Source organism: Heterodontus francisci, chromosome 1 (assembly GCF_036365525.1).
Source record: "Heterodontus francisci isolate sHetFra1 chromosome 1, sHetFra1.hap1, whole genome shotgun sequence".
Taxonomy (NCBI): Eukaryota; Metazoa; Chordata; class Chondrichthyes; order Heterodontiformes; family Heterodontidae; genus Heterodontus; species Heterodontus francisci.
The window spans coordinates 205,694,151-205,711,251 of NC_090371.1; the positions used below are offsets into that span (position 1 = coordinate 205,694,151).

At 47.8% G+C, this 17,101-nt stretch overlaps 1 protein-coding gene and 1 pseudogene across 11 annotated transcripts in view; one reads left to right on the forward strand and one right to left on the reverse strand.

The window, feature by feature from the left end:
• trim2a (tripartite motif containing 2a) overlaps positions 1-17,101 on the reverse strand; it is a 285,251-nt gene that overhangs the window by 55,727 nt on the left and 212,423 nt on the right. For all 11 annotated transcript variants that reach the window (XM_068040789.1, XM_068040707.1, XM_068040770.1 and 8 more), the window contains one exon: positions 11,172-11,350. In XM_068040789.1, the coding sequence (XP_067896890.1) occupies positions 11,172-11,305 (134 nt within the window). In that variant the 5' untranslated portion in view covers positions 11,306-11,350. The remainder of the gene's footprint in view (positions 1-11,171; positions 11,351-17,101) is intronic.
• On the forward strand, positions 2,752-2,860 carry LOC137377783 (U2 spliceosomal RNA; annotated as a pseudogene).

A 17,101-nucleotide genomic window follows, 5' to 3' on the forward strand; every position in this document is an offset into this window, starting at 1 on the left:
AGAAAGAAAATAGAATAGCGGTTCATTACTGATAGCCTTGTAAAATATAGTGACAACAATTTGAAGTAAACTTAGTTTGATTTCGGAGCTCTCTAAAAGAAATTAATGTGATTTTAACCTGCTGATGCAATCCCAATCAATCAAAATTAGTTTTACTAATACTGCAGCATATAAACATGATCAGTTGTAAATCGGTACATTAGTCCGTCCTCTGTTAATTGCCTTAATTTTTTTAAATCAATTTTTAGGTACGTACAATTTACCAAACAACAGATCCTGGAGCAGGAACTCTTGAAGCAGCCTGTACTCTACTACATTGTACGGAGATTAAATTTTATAAAGGTTCCAATATTTAATCTAACAAATTGATCTATAATTATTCAGATTGAAACAATAATAAAATGGATGCATAAGGAACATAAATTAGCAAGGCCATTGATTTGCAGAGTTGGTGGAAAAATGGACAGAATCGCAGAACATCTTTACAAACCACCATAATTTCATGTAATAAAACTGGAATTTGACATGTTCTGTTAGCACAGACCAGTGAAGTAATTAAAATGGGAAAAATATCAGCAAAGAAACTGAAAAAAACTCCTGATTCCTGTGCAGCAAAAATTGAATTTAACTTAGTCATGGTAAACTGGCCCTGCTAATAATATTTTCAAAGTGACTCCTGACAACACAGCCCAGCGCCGATGCCATCAGAGCACTCCCAGCTTCACACATGCACAGAATGGACTCTTGCTGTCAGTATGGTGCTGCATATGTGCAGCCTATGTCAGCACCCGGCTTGCCAGGACTAATTTGTGCATCCGCGCATAAACATCATCACGTACTGCGACATCTGCTCACCACTCACTCCCCGCTTCACCATTTCTCCCCCCTTGACCGCTCACTGCCCGCTTCACCCATCCCCGACCTGTTGGCCACTCACTCCCCGCCTCGCCACTTCGCCCCCCCCTTGGCCGCTCGCTGCCCGCTTCACCTATCTCCAACCTGTTAGCCACTCACTCTCCACCTCGCCAGCTTATCCCCCACTCTGCTCTCCGCTCCCTCATGCTTCTGGCCCTGCTTCCTCCTGCGATCTTCTCCACATGGGGGAAGTGGGGGAGAGAAAGATTGACAAGATAGTCAGGGGGGCAGGGGAGGGGAGGGAGACTGCGAGTGGGAGGGAGTGGGGAACAAGTGGCCGAGGGGGGGAGAAGTGGTGAGGCGGGTAGCGAGCGGTGAGCAGACAGGTGCGGGAGGCAGCGGTGAAGAGAAGCACGATGGCAGGAGGGAGCGGGATACTGTTGGGGCTGGGATGGAGGCGACGATCGCAGCCACTGTGGGGATTTGGGTTTCATTTGTTTTTGTTTCTGTGATAAGTTGAGCAGCGCCATCTTTATTACTGGCAGCTGCCAAAAACGTTGCAGACAGTAACGTTTTAGTGCATGAGGCTGCATTTGCTCAAGTGCAAATAGTGCACCACCTAGTGGTTATGTTGTTAGCAAACGCAACCTAATATTTTTGAAAGCATTTTCCTTTGCTAGTTCATGTTAATAACCAACGTCCCCTCTAAGCTGCGTGGTGTGCAGTAAATCGGTTATGTGCTGTGCAGGGGACAAACAGATCGCGCACAAGCACCGGTCCCTTTAAGATGTGCATTTGCGCATAGGCCATGCACAGGGAAATTAGATGCAACATTGGCAATGACTTATTACATACACTATTAAGAACCTTTCAGCTACACTGACAACACAAATTATCTGAGCGCTTGAAAATTACCTACAAATCAGCAGGGCCTCTACAGTGGTAAAGCTATTCATATGTCACCGTCATGTGGGCATAATGGCCTTAACATTTGGCTGCACAGGGCCCAGTTTTCAGGTGTTAAACAGTTTCCCAATGTGGCAGGCAGGAAATGCATACACATCACATGCCCAGTGCCCTGCCTCCCATATTGTTACAGCTAATAAATCATTGTGCACTGCCCACGTGATGACATAGGAGCAGGGGGAGGCCATTCAGCCCTTGAACCTCTTCCGCCACTCAATGAGATCATGGTTGATCTGTATTCTACCTCCATATTAAAGGCCTGCTACCCGACCTGAACCCGATGGGACCCGACGACGTGCGTCGGGTTCATGTCGGGTTGGGTCGCACCGGACTGGACATACATTATCACCACCTCAGGTAAGTGACTTTAATGTTAATTTACCTTTTGGACTTTAAAGATGGTTTTGCTACAGTTATTTTAAGCTTGTGCAGGTAAGGAACAAAGTGAAAAACGGAAGGTAGGGTAACTGATGGTCGGGTCGGGTCGGGCATGGGAAAAAAATGGAATGACTCGGAGCAGGCCTTTACTCCATATCTCTTAAAAACCCTGGCTAGCAAATATCTATCAATCTCCGACATGAAGTTCTTTATTGAGTTAACATTTACTGCTACTTGTACTGAAACATGTGTTAATTCCTTTACATGTGGAAATAAGGGGCGGAACACATGTTTGAGGGCCCCAGTGCAGGGTTGATCTGCCCTAAGTGCCACTACACTCAGGTAAACCAGGTCTATATGCCTAACAGTGGAACCTGTCACAACTAACAAGGTAATATATTGAAAACATATTTACCTCAATGTGAGGCCAGGAAGAATAGGAGCAACTAGCTCCATGCCATGTTCAAAGAATGTGGGCTGCTGCTGGGCACTGCCCTCCTGATCACCACCCCTTCTTCACTCAGGGCTGATTAGCTGTTACAGAAGTTGGTGGTCACTTCTCGGCCTTTTGGCTAAGATCAAGTATAGTATCTGTTCTTATCAGTGCTTATTTGATTGAGAAGAGACTATGATCATTGCCTTTTGATCCTGGGGAAGCTTTGAGTAAAATGGCTATAACCAATTTTCGAGCTTCGGGCCAGGGAGTGCGCAACACCGTTCGGGTGGTCGTGAAGGACAAGGAAGGAGATGCACCGGTTGATCGCACCTTCTTCATCAAGAAAATTCTCTTCGATTGCTGCGGATTTCAAGCGACGGACGTCTTCTGCCTGCAGGATTTCCCCAGCAGTGGATACTTCGACGTGACGTTCCGGAACGTGGCGGGATGCATCAAGTTCCTGAAGGCGTTCAAGGAGAAAGGGGACCGGGCTCCACTGTCGATCCTCACAGCGGAGCCGCTCTTCACGCTTCCGTCACAACGGGACCGGGTGGTGACGATTCACCTCTACAACCCCCATGTTCCGGTGGTGGATGTACTCACCTTTCTCGCCAGGTACGTCGAGGTGGCCGGCAGCAGCACTGATGTCAAGGACCCCTTTGGGATCTGGACCAGCAAGCGGCAGGTCAAGGTGACCTTGAAGGTAGATCCCAGTGGAGCCATCATCCACCCTCCCTCCAGCTTCGCTATTGGGGGAAGTCGAGGCTTCTTGGTCTACGCTGGGCAGCCCAGAGTTTGCCGCACCTGTGGCAAATCTGGTCACATGGCAGCCAACTGCAGCACGGTTGTTTGCAAGAACTGCAAGGAGGAAGGCCATCAGACCAAGGACTGTAAGCAGACTAAGTGTTGCAACTTGTGCGGTGCGGCAGGCCATCTCTACAAGACCTGCCCCAAACGTTGTCTCAGCTATGCTCAGGCGGCAAGGTCCAAGGAATGGCCGGGCGAAGGTTCGACGAAGGCGTCCACTGTTCGAAAGCAGACCAGCAACCTTCTCAGCAGTGAGGAACTTCAACCTGAGAAGGAAGGGGAGGCGGCTGAAACCAACGACCCAGCACCTACCCAGCGCCCGGAAACCCCTCCTCCGCAGACAGAATCAATGGAGGAGGAGGCAGCAGATGGACAAACAGGTCAGTGGCAAGTGGTCCAGAGGAAAACCACAAGGAAAAAACATCCCAAAGCCACCACCCAAACCAGTGGCAAGAGGAGGCTCTCTTCTGAATCAGACTGCAACAACTCCTCTTCACTGGACGGGGAAATGCTGGAACGACAGCCCCTTCAAAAGAGGCGGCAGAACTCCGAGATGGATGATAAAGCATCCCAGCCCCCGGGCACTGGAAGCTGTGATGGGCCCGGCGTGCCCCAACCCCAATTCCCCACACGTAACGACGTGGCCAACGCATCTCAGCTCCGGGACACCGGGAGCAAAGACACGTCTGGCGCACCTGAGCTCCGGGAGACCGGGAGCTGTGATGTTTTCGAGGAGGAACAGATGGAAGCAGCTGAGGACAACCCAATCCTCTCTGCCTACAAGACCCCCCCGATGTCACCCGAGCGGCACAAACCCTGCATGAAAAATCAGGAGGGGTTTCTGAGCCCAACCAACGTGAAACTGCTTGCGCATACGATGGGTATGCAGGAACATCCCGAAGGGGAAGGACTGGGACTAGCGAGGACAAATGGTATGGGAAGCAACAACTAATTTTTAGTAAAAAATGGGTGTAAGAATTGCTTCCATTAATGTGCGTAGCATTAAATCGACTACGCGATGTGTTTCAACCTTGGATTACCTTGCCAAGGTCAAAGCTGACCTACTGTTTCTGCAGGAGTGTGGAATACCACACCTCAGCACCTACAGGCAGTGGTCGCGATGGTGGTCCCACGGGCCATCGATCTGGTCGGGGGGTAATGACGGCCGTTCCTCCGGCCTGGGTATTCTGCTGCGGGGAGGTAACTTCACCATCTCCGAAGTTAAGGAGGTGGTGGGCGGCCGCCTCCTCGTAGCAGACGTGATGTACAACAACGCTCCGCTCCGGTTGATCAACGTGTACGCCCCGGTACAACGCAGCGAGCGGCTGACCGTCTTCCAGCAGCTCCCACTGCTGCTGGCGACGTCCAGGCCGGTCATCCTAGGCGGTGACTTCAACTGCATCATCGATGCGGCTGGACGATCCGGCAGTGACGACAGCAAACTGGACGCTACGTCCAGATTCCTAATAGAAACAGTTAAGGATGCCAAACTGCACGACGTCTTCAGCAAACCTGCAGACGGAGCGCAGCGCAGATACACATGGTCAAGATCGGACGGGTCTGCCCGTTCCAGGATTGACTTCCTGTTTGTGTCCCGTGCTGTCACGGTCGGATCCACCGACGTCAAGCCGGTGTTCTTCTCCGACCACTGCCTCTTACTGGCCGACTGTCACTTACAGGACGACCAGCGGGTTGGCAGAGGGACGTGGAAGCTCAATGCGACACTGCTGACCCCAGAGAACGTTGAGGAACTCAAAAGGGATTACAATGGTTGGAGGACCGTGAAACCCCTCTTTGAGTCTCCAGTTCACTGGTGGGAAGCGATAAAGGAGAACATCAAGAGGTTCTTCATCCACAAAGGTGTTCAGAAGGCGAGAGAGAGACAGAGGGAACTGTCCCGACTCCAGAAAATTATGCAAAATCTACTCCGGTTGCAGTCAATGGGGGTCGAGGTCAAGGAGGACCTCCAAGAGGTGAAGAGCCAGCAGGCCTCGCTCTTTGCCAAGGAGGCCTCCAAGATCATCTTCCGGTCCAGAGTCCGCTCCATCGAGCAGGATGAGACGTGCTCGCGTTACTTCTTCCAAAAGGTACACAGAGAGAGCTCTGTTATCAGCAGCCTGAAGGAAGAAGATGGCTCGGTAACGTCTTCGCAGTCCGACATACTAAGGATCAGCAAATCCTTTTATGCTGGGTTGTATGACGCGAAGCCCACAGACAGCAGAGCCTCCCAATCCTTCCTGTCATCTATCACAGAGGTCTTAGATGACAGCAGGAGGGAGGGACTGGACAAGCCGCTAACTCTGGACGAGCTGACAAAGGCCGTCGAGTCTTTCGAGGCGAGTAAAACTCCCGGGAGCGACGGCTTACCGGTCGAGTTGTACTCGGCCCTGTGGGACTGGGTCGGCCCGGACCTGCTGGAAGTATACGAGAGTATGCTCCTGGCCGGTAGCATGTCAGAATCCATGAGAAAAGGCATCATCACCCTCATTTACAAGCAGAAGGGGGAGAGGGTAGAAATCAGAAATTGGCGGCCCATCTCACTGCTTAATGTTGATTACAAGATTCTGTCCAAAGTCATAGCCAGTCGAGTCAAGTCTGCTCTGGAGCTGGTGATTCACCCCGATCAGACCTGTACTGTACCCGGCAGGAAGATCTCTGATAGCCTCGCGCTACTCAGGGATACGATCGCCTACGTACGGGACAGGAGGGTGGACACCTGCCTCATCAGCCTGGACCAGGAGAAGGCCTTTGACAGGATATCGCACACCTACATGATGGACGTGCTTTCCAAAATGGGGTTTGGGGAGGGAATCTGCAATTGGATCAAACTGCTCTACAAAAACATCAGTAGCGCAGTGTCAATCAACGGGTGGGAATCTGAAAGTTTCCCACTCAAATCTGGAGTCAGACAGGGCTGTCCTCTGTCCCCGGTCTTGTTTGTTTGCTGTATTGAACCCTTTGCTGAGTCTATTAGGAAGGATGCGAGCATAAGAGGGGTGACAATCCCAGGCAGCGGAGGCACTCAGGTCAAAACCTCCCTGTACATGGATGACGTCGCCGTCTTCTGCTCGGATCCGCTGTCCGTGCGCAGACTGATGAGCATCTGCGACCAGTTCGAACTGGCCTCGGGAGCCAAAGTTAACCACGGCAAGAGCGAGGCCATGTTCTTTGTGAACTGGGCTGACCGATCCTTTGTCCCCTTCACCGTCAGGTCAGATTACCTGAAGGTGCTGGGGATATGGTTCGGAAGTGCCGGGGCGTGCACCAAAACATGGGAGGAGCGAGTAGCCAAGGTACGACAAAAGTTGGGCATGTGGGGGCAGCGATCTCTCTCCATTGTGGGTAAGAACCTGGTCATCAGGTGCGAGGCGCTCACGTTGTTGCTCTACGTGGCGCAGGTCTGGCCCATACCCCACTCCTGCGCCGTGGCAGTCACCCGAGCCATTTTCCGCTTCGTCTGGGGATCTAAAATGGACCGGGTCCGGAGGGACACGATGTTCAAATCTCTGGACATGGGCGGGAAAAATGTACCCAACGTGGCCCTCATCCTGATGACCACCTTAGTGTGCGGCTGCATCAAGCTATGTGTCGATCCCCAGTACGCAAACTCCAAGTGTCACTACGTGCTGAGGTTCTATCTGTCCCCGGTGTTGCGAAGGATGGGCCTGGTCACATTGCCGCGGAACGCACCATGCAGTTGGGCGGCGCCGTACCACCTATCCTTCGTGGAGCAGTTTCTGCAGAAAAACACCTTTGACCACCGGTCCATCAGGCAGTGGTCTGCACGGAATGTCCTCAAGGCCCTACGGGAAAAGGAAACGGTGGATCCTGTCGGATGGTTCCCCGAGCAGACCGTCAAAGTCATTTGGCGGAATGCCTCATCACCAGAACTTTCAAACAAGCACCAAGACGTAGCTTGGCTGGTGGTGAGAAGGGCCCTCCCCGTCAGATCCTTCATGCACACCCGAAGTCTCGCCCCCTCCGCACAGTGCCCCCGCGTTGGCTGTGGTGGGGAAGAGACGGTCGCCCACCTCCTCCTGGAATGTGCCTTTGCAAAGCAGGTGTGGAAAGAGATGCAGTGGTTTTTGTCAAGGTTCATCCCAAGCAGCTCTGTAACACAGGAGTCTGTGCTCTACGGGCTGTTCCCAGGGACGCACACCGAGACAAACATCAACTGCTGCTGGAGGACCATCAATTCGGTGAAAGACGCCCTTTGGTCTGCCCGAAACTTGCTGGTCTTCCAGCGCAAAGAGTTGTCCACCGCCGAATGTTGCAGACTGGCACATTCCAAGGTCCAGGACTACGTGCTGAGGGACGCACTAAAGCTTGGGGCAGCCGCAGCAAAGGCTCAATGGGGAAAGACCACAGTGTAAGGTTCCCCCACCAAGCTGGACTGAGGGGCTGGATCCATGGGAAACCCCTCGAACTGTATCGTTAATATTCTGAATTGCTGTAAAGGTAAAACTGTAATTGACATGACAATTGTGAAACGGAAGGGTTGGGAAGAAACTCATGACAGTATTGAAGGAAACTGATCTCCCTTGCAATGTTTGTATTTTTTGGTGCTGTTTGGAAACTGTTTGGCAATGTAATTTTTACAGATTTTTATGAATAAAGTATATTTTGGAAATAAAAAAAAAAAAACCCCTTCTTCACTTGTCCGGTGGCAAATTGCAGCTTTGCATTCATTTAAATGACATGAATACTCATGGTTACAATTCAGTCCTACCTTCCAGATTAAGTGAACGGTGAGCGCTATTCCCATGCCACCCAGTTCACGATTGTTTCACCGAGGTGTGGAGCAGGTGGAATTGTACAGTTGAGTCTCAGATCTGTGCTGTTCTCTCTTTAACTCATCAGCAAAATCAACACCAGCATTGGAATGGATGTTTCCCTCCAGGCTTGGCACCAGCAACAGTGAAATCTTTTCAGGGGATGGCACTGAAGGCATGGGGTTGTGGGGGGGGGTGGTGGTGTGGTGGGTGCAGTGGTAACTACACGGAGGATCATGACAGGGTACTCAGGAAGGGAAGGGAAGGGAAGGGTGGAGTTGATCGGGTACATGGGAGGGAGGAGCTGTGTCCAGAGTGTTTATGCTTTTCTATTGCTGCTGATGCTGGATGTGGGCAGCTGCAGGGCTGGTGGGTTGATTAGACCATTACAGTCAGAATTAGTCAGCATTGGCCTAAGGGGAGGAATGAGTGCTGCCAAGGTCAGGGATCTGTGGGGGGGAAATTCAGGATACTGGCTGACAGCTGACTCACCTTTGCTGCAGGGAAATAAATGGTGACTTTCACAAAATAAGGGAGGCAAAACAATTTTGATTTAAGTAAAAGCTTCAATTTAGGTTAATCTGAAGATACTCACATGAAAGAAAGGCTGCTGATCCTTGAGGCAGCAAGCACAGATTGTTTTATATCTGTGGCGCTCATGGTACTTGGGCCAGTGACAGCAGGTTCCCGCAATGAAAGGCTGCCCCCGCTGCATAATCCCACGTGTTCCCCATGCCCATTGCCGCATGGGCCATTTACATATAAATGCACTTGTGAAACAGGAAATACCGCAGAAGCAGAAGTTATGCCAACTTCCTGTCGGGAATGTCGTGGCCCTCATAAAATCCTGGCCTGAGAAGGCAATAGCCTTGTCAACTAGCACCAAAATATTTCAACAACAACTTATATTTATATAACATCTTTAACACAATAAAACGTCCCAAGGCGCTTCACAGAAACGTTACAAAACTAAATATGACACCGAGACATAAAAGGGGATATTCGTCAGCTGACCAAATGTTTGGTCAAAGAGGTAGGTTTTAAGGAGTGTCTTAAAGGAGGAAAGTGTGGTGGAGATGCTGAGAGGTGTAGGGAGGCTATTCCAGAGCTTGGGGCCTAAGCAACTGAAGGCATGGCCACTAAGTATGGAGTGATTAAAATCAGAGATGTGCAAGAGGCCAGAATTAGAGGAGTGCAGATATCTTAGAGGGCTGTGGGGTTGCAGGAGATTACAGAGATAGGGAGGGCCGAGGCTATGGGGAGATTTGAGAACAAGGATGAGAATTTTAAAATGAAGACGTTGCTTTACTGGGAGCCAGTGTAGGTCAGTGGGCACAAGGATGATAAGGGAAAGGGACTTGGTGCCAGTTAAGACACAAGCAGCAGAGCTTTGGATGACCTCAAGTCTATGGTGCTTAGAATGTGGGAGACTAGCCAGCAGTGCATTGGAATAGTCAAGTCTAGAGGCAACAAAGGCATGAATGAGGGTTTCAACAGCAAATGAGCTGAGACAGGAGCAAAGTCGGGTGGTGTTACGGAGGTGGAAATAGGCGGTCTTAGTGATGGCACAAATATGAGCTCGGAAGGTCATCTTGTGATCAAATGTGACACCAAGGTACAAACAGACTCACTTAATCTCAGTCTGTTGCCAGGGAAAGCGATGGAGTCGGTAGCTAGGGAACGGGGTTTGGAGAAGGGACCGACAACAATGGCTTCAGTCTTCCCAATATTTTATTGGAGGAAGTTTCAGCTCCAGTACTGGATGTCAGATAAGCAATCAGATAACTTAGGAACAGTGGAGGCGTCAAGAGAAGCGGTGATGAGGTAGAGCTGAGTGTCATCAGCATACAAATGAAATCTAACACTGTGCTTTCGGATGATGGTGCCAAGGGGCAGCATGTAGATGAGAAATAGGAGCGGGCCAAGGATAGATTCTTGGGGGAAACCAGAGGTAACTGTGCGGGAGCTGGAATAGAAGCCATTGCAAGTGATTCTCTGGCTACGATTAGATAGATAAGAATGGAACCAGGTGAGAGCCAGTCCCACCCAATTATATTTCAATTCTTTTGTTCAAAACATTTGAGTTTTTCTGTATAATTTCAACAAAGTACAAAGTTGAAACCTTGACCTTTTAATATAAAATACAATTTTATAACAAAATGCAAAATTATTATGCAAGTTGTCAAACCTTGTGGCAATTCTACGATGCATCTAAATTCCAGTCTTTCTTCACCAGACTGTCACTTGGGTGGGTTTCAGTGGATGCAGTGCTGCTGGAGGAGAATCACTGGCAGCAACCCTGCACTATGATGTTGTAATTCACAGTGAACATTTTAGTAGTGTTGGGGAGCCTTAGTTGCCATTGAGAAAGCCAGTGTACAAGTTACTGGAATACATGCTGTAAAGTAAAATATCATCTTGTGAATGAAGCACTCACAAGAGATTGGCCCAGTGTTACATATCTATAAATCCTTGTTGACGTCAGCAGCACTGTGAAAAGGGATAAGTTTAGCCATAACCTTTCTTTTCTGGAACCCAGACTCCCGACAGATATCTGACACCTTGTATTGAACCAGTTTAATGGAAGAAACAAGGGATTCAAGGGTCACAAAGGTTCATTCATGAAATGAAGAGGAAGCCTTCATTACCCATAACATTGCATTACATTCAGCTAGTTAATTGATCCAGTAAAGACATCCTGTGCTACTCTCTCAGTAAAGACTCCTCGTGCAACAACCATCAATATCAGGTTCCAATAAATTCTCTGCTTAGAAAGCAAATACCTAAAAGGTCTGATTTTGATCATTTATACACAAATTATAAGCATCTACTAAAAGGGACACCACAGTTTTACAACAGCACCTTAAATTCTTGAACTTTTTCAATGCAATACAAAATATAAAGAAGCAGAGACTTTGAGGAAATTTTTCAGTCAATTTGGGAAGGGGTTTACCTACCTCTCACAAAAGGTGTGCAGACAAGGAAGGACTTTAGGAATTTTGTAACGATCCAGGCAGATGCTGCAGATCAGAAACTGTTTGTCAATCTGGCGTACCACAGGACTGGTAATGTTCGAGCCGTCACTGGCCATCCTAATGCACTGACATATGGGTCCAGTTTGGCCTCACCCAGCACACTGAAAGGGGAAAGGAAACAATAGAAATCAACTTTTAAAAAGTCAAACAAAATTAACTTGCAGCTTAGTTCAATTGTCTACAAATCTCGTCACAACTTCAAGCTGAATAAAATCTTCTATCTAACAGATAAAGCCTATAACAGTGTTAATGGATTTTTGAAACAATTGTCTGACATGGTACAGTCTGTAATATATTAACCAAAGAGGGGTAAAATCATCCGTGAGTCACAGATGTCAGCCGTTCATGACTAGCAGCTACCTAAAATACAACTAAAAGTGTTACAAATATTAGACAAAGTGATATGCCACCAGAATTTAATGTGATGTTATGAAATATAGGAATAATTAGGAAAGAATATAGATAATTAGGTAGAATTCAGGTATAATTCATACATTACACTTTAGGATTCATTTAATACAATTAAGATTGAATAAATTGTCAGTTTTCAAGATTCCCTGCATTCCCTTTAAAAATCAGGGTTAACAATTCATGATCCTTTTAGTTAAAAATCTATCCCAATGTCTCTGCTACATTGGAATGTATAAACTAATGGAAGTGAGACCCACTGTACATGATACACACTGATACCTACAGTCTTAATGAGCTGATAATGATATAGAATATAGACAGGCAGTCTTAACATGATGGTACAGAATGGTACCAAAGAACCATTATGAATGATCAATCACAAAATGGATCACTTAGAAGAAACAGATGTTATGTGACCCTGAGTTAACCTAAAAGAAAAAAAAAGGTTACTGAAAACATCTTTGTTCAAAAGCTTTTAAGAATAAAACACATATGAAAATAAGTAACCAATAAACTAAAGTCATAGTGCTACTATAAAACACTACAAACATTTTGACCAGATAAAAGCTCACAACTTCATGATAAGGGAATTCTCAACAATTAAATGGTTAAGAATAATAGCGAATAATACAACCTTATATGGGTAATAAAAGAGGAACATTCAGAGAGATGACACCCACATTTGCAAAGAATGACCTAATTTTTTATTTTTTTTATTTCCAAAATATACTTTATTCATAAAAATCTGTAAAAATTACATTGCCAAACAGTTTCCAAACAGCACCAAAAAATACAAACATTGCAAGGGAGATCAGTTTCCTTCAATACTGTCATGAGTTTCTTCCCAACCCTTCCGTTTCACAATTGTCATGTCAATTACAGTTTTACATTTACAGCAATTGAGAATATTAACGATACAGTTCGAGGGGTTTCCCATGGATCCAGCCCCTCAGTCCAGCTTGGTGGGGGAACCTTACACTGTGGTCTTTCCCCATTGAGCCTTTGCTGCGGCTGCCCCAAGCTTTAGTGCGTCCCTCAGCACGTAGTCCTGGACCTTGGAATGTGCCAGTCTGCAACATTCGGTGGTGGACAACTCTTTGCGCTGGAAGACCAGCAAGTTTCGGGCAGACCAAAGGGCGTCTTTCACCGAATTGATAGTCCTCCAGCAGCAGTTGATGTTTGTCTCGGTGTGCGTCCCTGGGAACAGCCCGTAGAGCACAGACTCCTGTGTTACAGAGCTGCTTGGGATGAACCTTGACAAAAACCACTGCATCTCTTTCCACACCTGCTTTGCAAAGGCACAGTCCAGGAGGAGGTGGGCGACCGTCTCTTCCCCACCACAGCCAACGCGGGGGCACTGTGCGGAGGGGGCGAGACTTCGGGTGTGCATGAAGGATCTGACGGGGAGGGCCCTTCTCACCACCAGCCAAGCTACATCTTGGTGCTTGTTTGAAAGTTCTGGTGATGAGGCATTCCGCCAAATGACTTTGACGGTCTGCTCGGGGAACCATCCGACAGGATCCACCGTTTCCTTTTCCCGTAGGGCCTTGAGGACATTCCGTGCAGACCACTGCCTGATGGACCGGTGGTCAAAGGTGTTTTTCCGCAGAAACTGCTCCACGAAGGATAGGTGGTACGGCGCCGCCCAACTGCATGGTGCGTTCCGCGGCAATGTGACCAGGCCCATCCTTCGCAACACCGGGGACAGATAGAACCTCAGCACGTAGTGACACTTGGAGTTTGCGTACTGGGGATCTACACATAGCTTGATGCAGCCGCACACGAAGGTGGTCATCAGGATGAGGGCCACGTTGGGTACATTTTTCCCGCCCATGTCCAGAGATTTGAACATCGTGTCCCTCCGGACCCGGTCCATTTTAGATCCCCAGACGAAGCGGAAAATGGCTCGGGTGACTGCCACGGCGCAGGAGTGGGGTATGGGCCAGACCTGCGCCACGTAGAGCAACAACGTGAGCGCCTCGCACCTGATGACCAGGTTCTTACCCACAATGGAGAGAGATCGCTGCCCCCACATGCCCAACTTTTGTCGTACCTTGGCTACTCGCTCCTCCCATGTTTTGGTGCACGCCCCGGCACTTCCGAACCATATCCCCAGCACCTTCAGGTAATCTGACCTGACGGTGAAGGGGACAAAGGATCGGTCAGCCCAGTTCACAAAGAACATGGCCTCGCTCTTGCCGTGGTTAACTTTGGCTCCCGAGGCCAGTTCGAACTGGTCGCAGATGCTCATCAGTCTGCGCACGGACAGCGGATCCGAGCAGAAGACGGCGACGTCATCCATGTACAGGGAGGTTTTGACCTGAGTGCCTCCGCTGCCTGGGATTGTCACCCCTCTTATGCTCGCATCCTTCCTAATAGACTCAGCAAAGGGTTCAATACAGCAAACAAACAAGACCGGGGACAGAGGACAGCCCTGTCTGACTCCAGATTTGATCGGGAAACTTTCAGATTCCCACCCGTTGATTGACACTGCGCTACTGATGTTTGTGTAGAGCAGTTGGATCCAATTGCAGATTCCCTCCCCAAACCCCATTTTGGAAAGCACGTCCATCATGTAGGTGTGCGATATCCTGTCAAAAGCCTTCTCCTGGTCCAGGCTGATGAGGCAGGTGTCCACCCTCCTGTCCCGTACGTAGGCGATCGTATCCCTGAGTAGCGCGAGACTATCAGAGATCTTCCTGCCGGGTACAGTACAGGTCTGATCGGGGTGAATCACCAACTCCAGAGCAGACTTGACTCGACTGGCTATGACTTTGGACAGAATCTTGTAATCAACATTAAGCAGTGAGATGGGCCGCCAATTTCTGATTTCTGCCCTCTCCCCCTTCTGCTTGTAAATGAGAATGACCTAATCAGGTTGGAAACAGTGTTAACATAGGGACATAGTTAACATAGTCAAAAATTAGAAGTATTGAATTCTTCAACAATGCTTCTCACCTCATGGTAAAGGAAGCTAACTGACAAGATAATTTTACTCTTAATCGAGGAGGATTGTCTCGTTAGGCAGGAGGTTTACTCGGGGAATTTAAGCTAACAGCTTACTTTGAATTTTGATGGATATTCTAAGATATTCTGCTGTAACATTGTCAAGGTTGAATGTATTGGATTCTATTGTAGAAATAAGATTATGATTTCCATCTTTTAGTAATCTTTAATGTTGTGATATACTTAGCCACTTAAAGTGTATTGCGTGTTCAATTTTTTAATACATTTGTAAATAAGTTAGTAAATTGTCTCATGTAGTATTCTGTATACAACGGCAAGAACCCCTCTCTGTATTCTCCTTATGTGTGGAGATACATAGTGAAGAGAGAATCCTGGACCCTTATAATTTCTGGGATATTTATTGTTTAGCTGATGCTTATTAAAAAAAAGGCTGTTCGAAAGATGGTAATATTCTCTGCTGATTTCTTTCTTTGAGGGAGAGCTTGGTCAGTTCTTCAGACCCAAAACAAGTGTCTGTGAGATCTGTCTGGTTTAAACTTAAGTGAGAGAGATTAGCGGAGCAGTGTTCCTGATTTGGTTTAGCTCCTGTAAGGGGTTAAGGTCATAAATCACTTCAGATAAACACTGGATGTAGCAAATATAATGCTGAATAATGCAGAATATGAACACTTTGCATTTAAGTTCATATAAGATAAGAGAACAAAAGGCAATTTGGCCCAATAGGTTTGCTTGCTTATTCGACTGGACACCCGGCAACTCCTATTAGAGTTGTCCTTTGATACCTCCCATATTGTACAAAACACCAACATTATCAAAAATAGACTAGCTTTAACTAAAGCCTGGAGCCTTCAGGTTTGGCACTGGAATTCAGTACAGTGCTGATGCTTTCCTGCTCAGTACCACTGAATGGTAGAATAAATTTTTCTGCGCATAGTGATCTAATTTCTGCTCTTTTATAATTGAAAAAAAAGTAAAGGTAGCTGCTGAGGGTTATTGGAATCTACCTAGCAGGTGATCACCTGCCCACTCACTTGGGATAGCACAAGGAAATATTAAAAGTGAAGGAACAAGTACAAGTACAATGGGCTGAATTTTACCATGGGCTTCAGGATCCCAACATCAGGATAAGGCGGGTCTCGAGCCCGCACTTGCCGATAGTGGGACCGACTCGGCAATTTTTTTTTTTTTAGAATTAGAACATTACAGCGCAGTACAGGCCCTTCGGCCCTCGATGTTGCGCCGACCATCTGACCTACACTATTCCATTTTCATCCATATGTCTATCCAATGACCACTTAAATGCCCTTAAAGTTGGCGAGTCTACTACTGTTGCAGGCAGGGCGTTCCACGCCCCTACTACTCTCTGCGTAAAGAAACTACCTCTGACATCTGTCCTATATCTTTCACCCCTCAACTTAAAGCTATGTCCCCTCGTGTTTGCCATCATCATCCGAGGAAAAAGACTCTCACTATCCACCCTATCTAACCCTCTGATTATCTTGTATGTCTCTATTAAGTCACCTCTCCTCCTCCTTCTCTCTAACGAAAACAACCCCAAGTCCCTCAGCCTTTCCTCGTAAGACCTTCCCTCCATACCAGGCAACATCCTAGTAAATCTCCTCTGCACCCTTTCCAAAGCTTCCACATCCTTCCTATAATGCGGTGACCAGAACTGCACGCAATACTCAAGGTGCGGCCTCACCAGAGTTTTGTACAGCTGCATCATGACCTCGTGGCTCCGAAACTCGATCCCCCTACTAATAAAAGCTAACACACCATATGCCTTCTTAACAGCCCTATTAACCTGGGTAGCAACTTTCAGGGATTTATGTACCTGGACACCAAGATCTCTCTGCTCATCTACACTACCAAGAATCTTCCCATTAGCCCAGTACTCTGCATTCCTGTTACTCCTTCCAAAGTGAATCACCTCACACTTCTCCGCATTAAACTCCATTTGCCATCTCTCAGCCCAGCTCTGCAGCCTATCTATGTCCCTCTGTACCCTACAACATCCTTCGGCACTATCCACAACTCCACCGACCTTAGTGTCATCCGCAAATTTACTAACCCACCCTTCTACACCCTCAATTTTGCTGCACTTGGCCCCCTAAATGGCTGCCTGCAGGCCCGCCATCCAATCCAGGATGGTGGGTAGGCTCCTGATGCTGCCAGCCAATCAGAGGGCCAGCAGCACTGAAGCCTCAGCAGCGCCACCAGAAGAGGTGGGTGCTATGGTGGCAGATCAGAGAAAGCTGGGTTTGTTCCCCTTGGAACAAAGGAGATTGAGGGGAGATTCAATAGAAGTGTACAGGATTATGATAGTTCAGACAAGAAAAAGCTATTCCTATTAACAAATGGTACAAGAACCAGGGGACACAGATTGAAAGTTTTGGGCAAAAGGTGCAGGGAGAATATGAGGAAGCTCTTTTTTACGCAGTGGGTGGTAATGACCTGGAACTCGCTGCCCACAA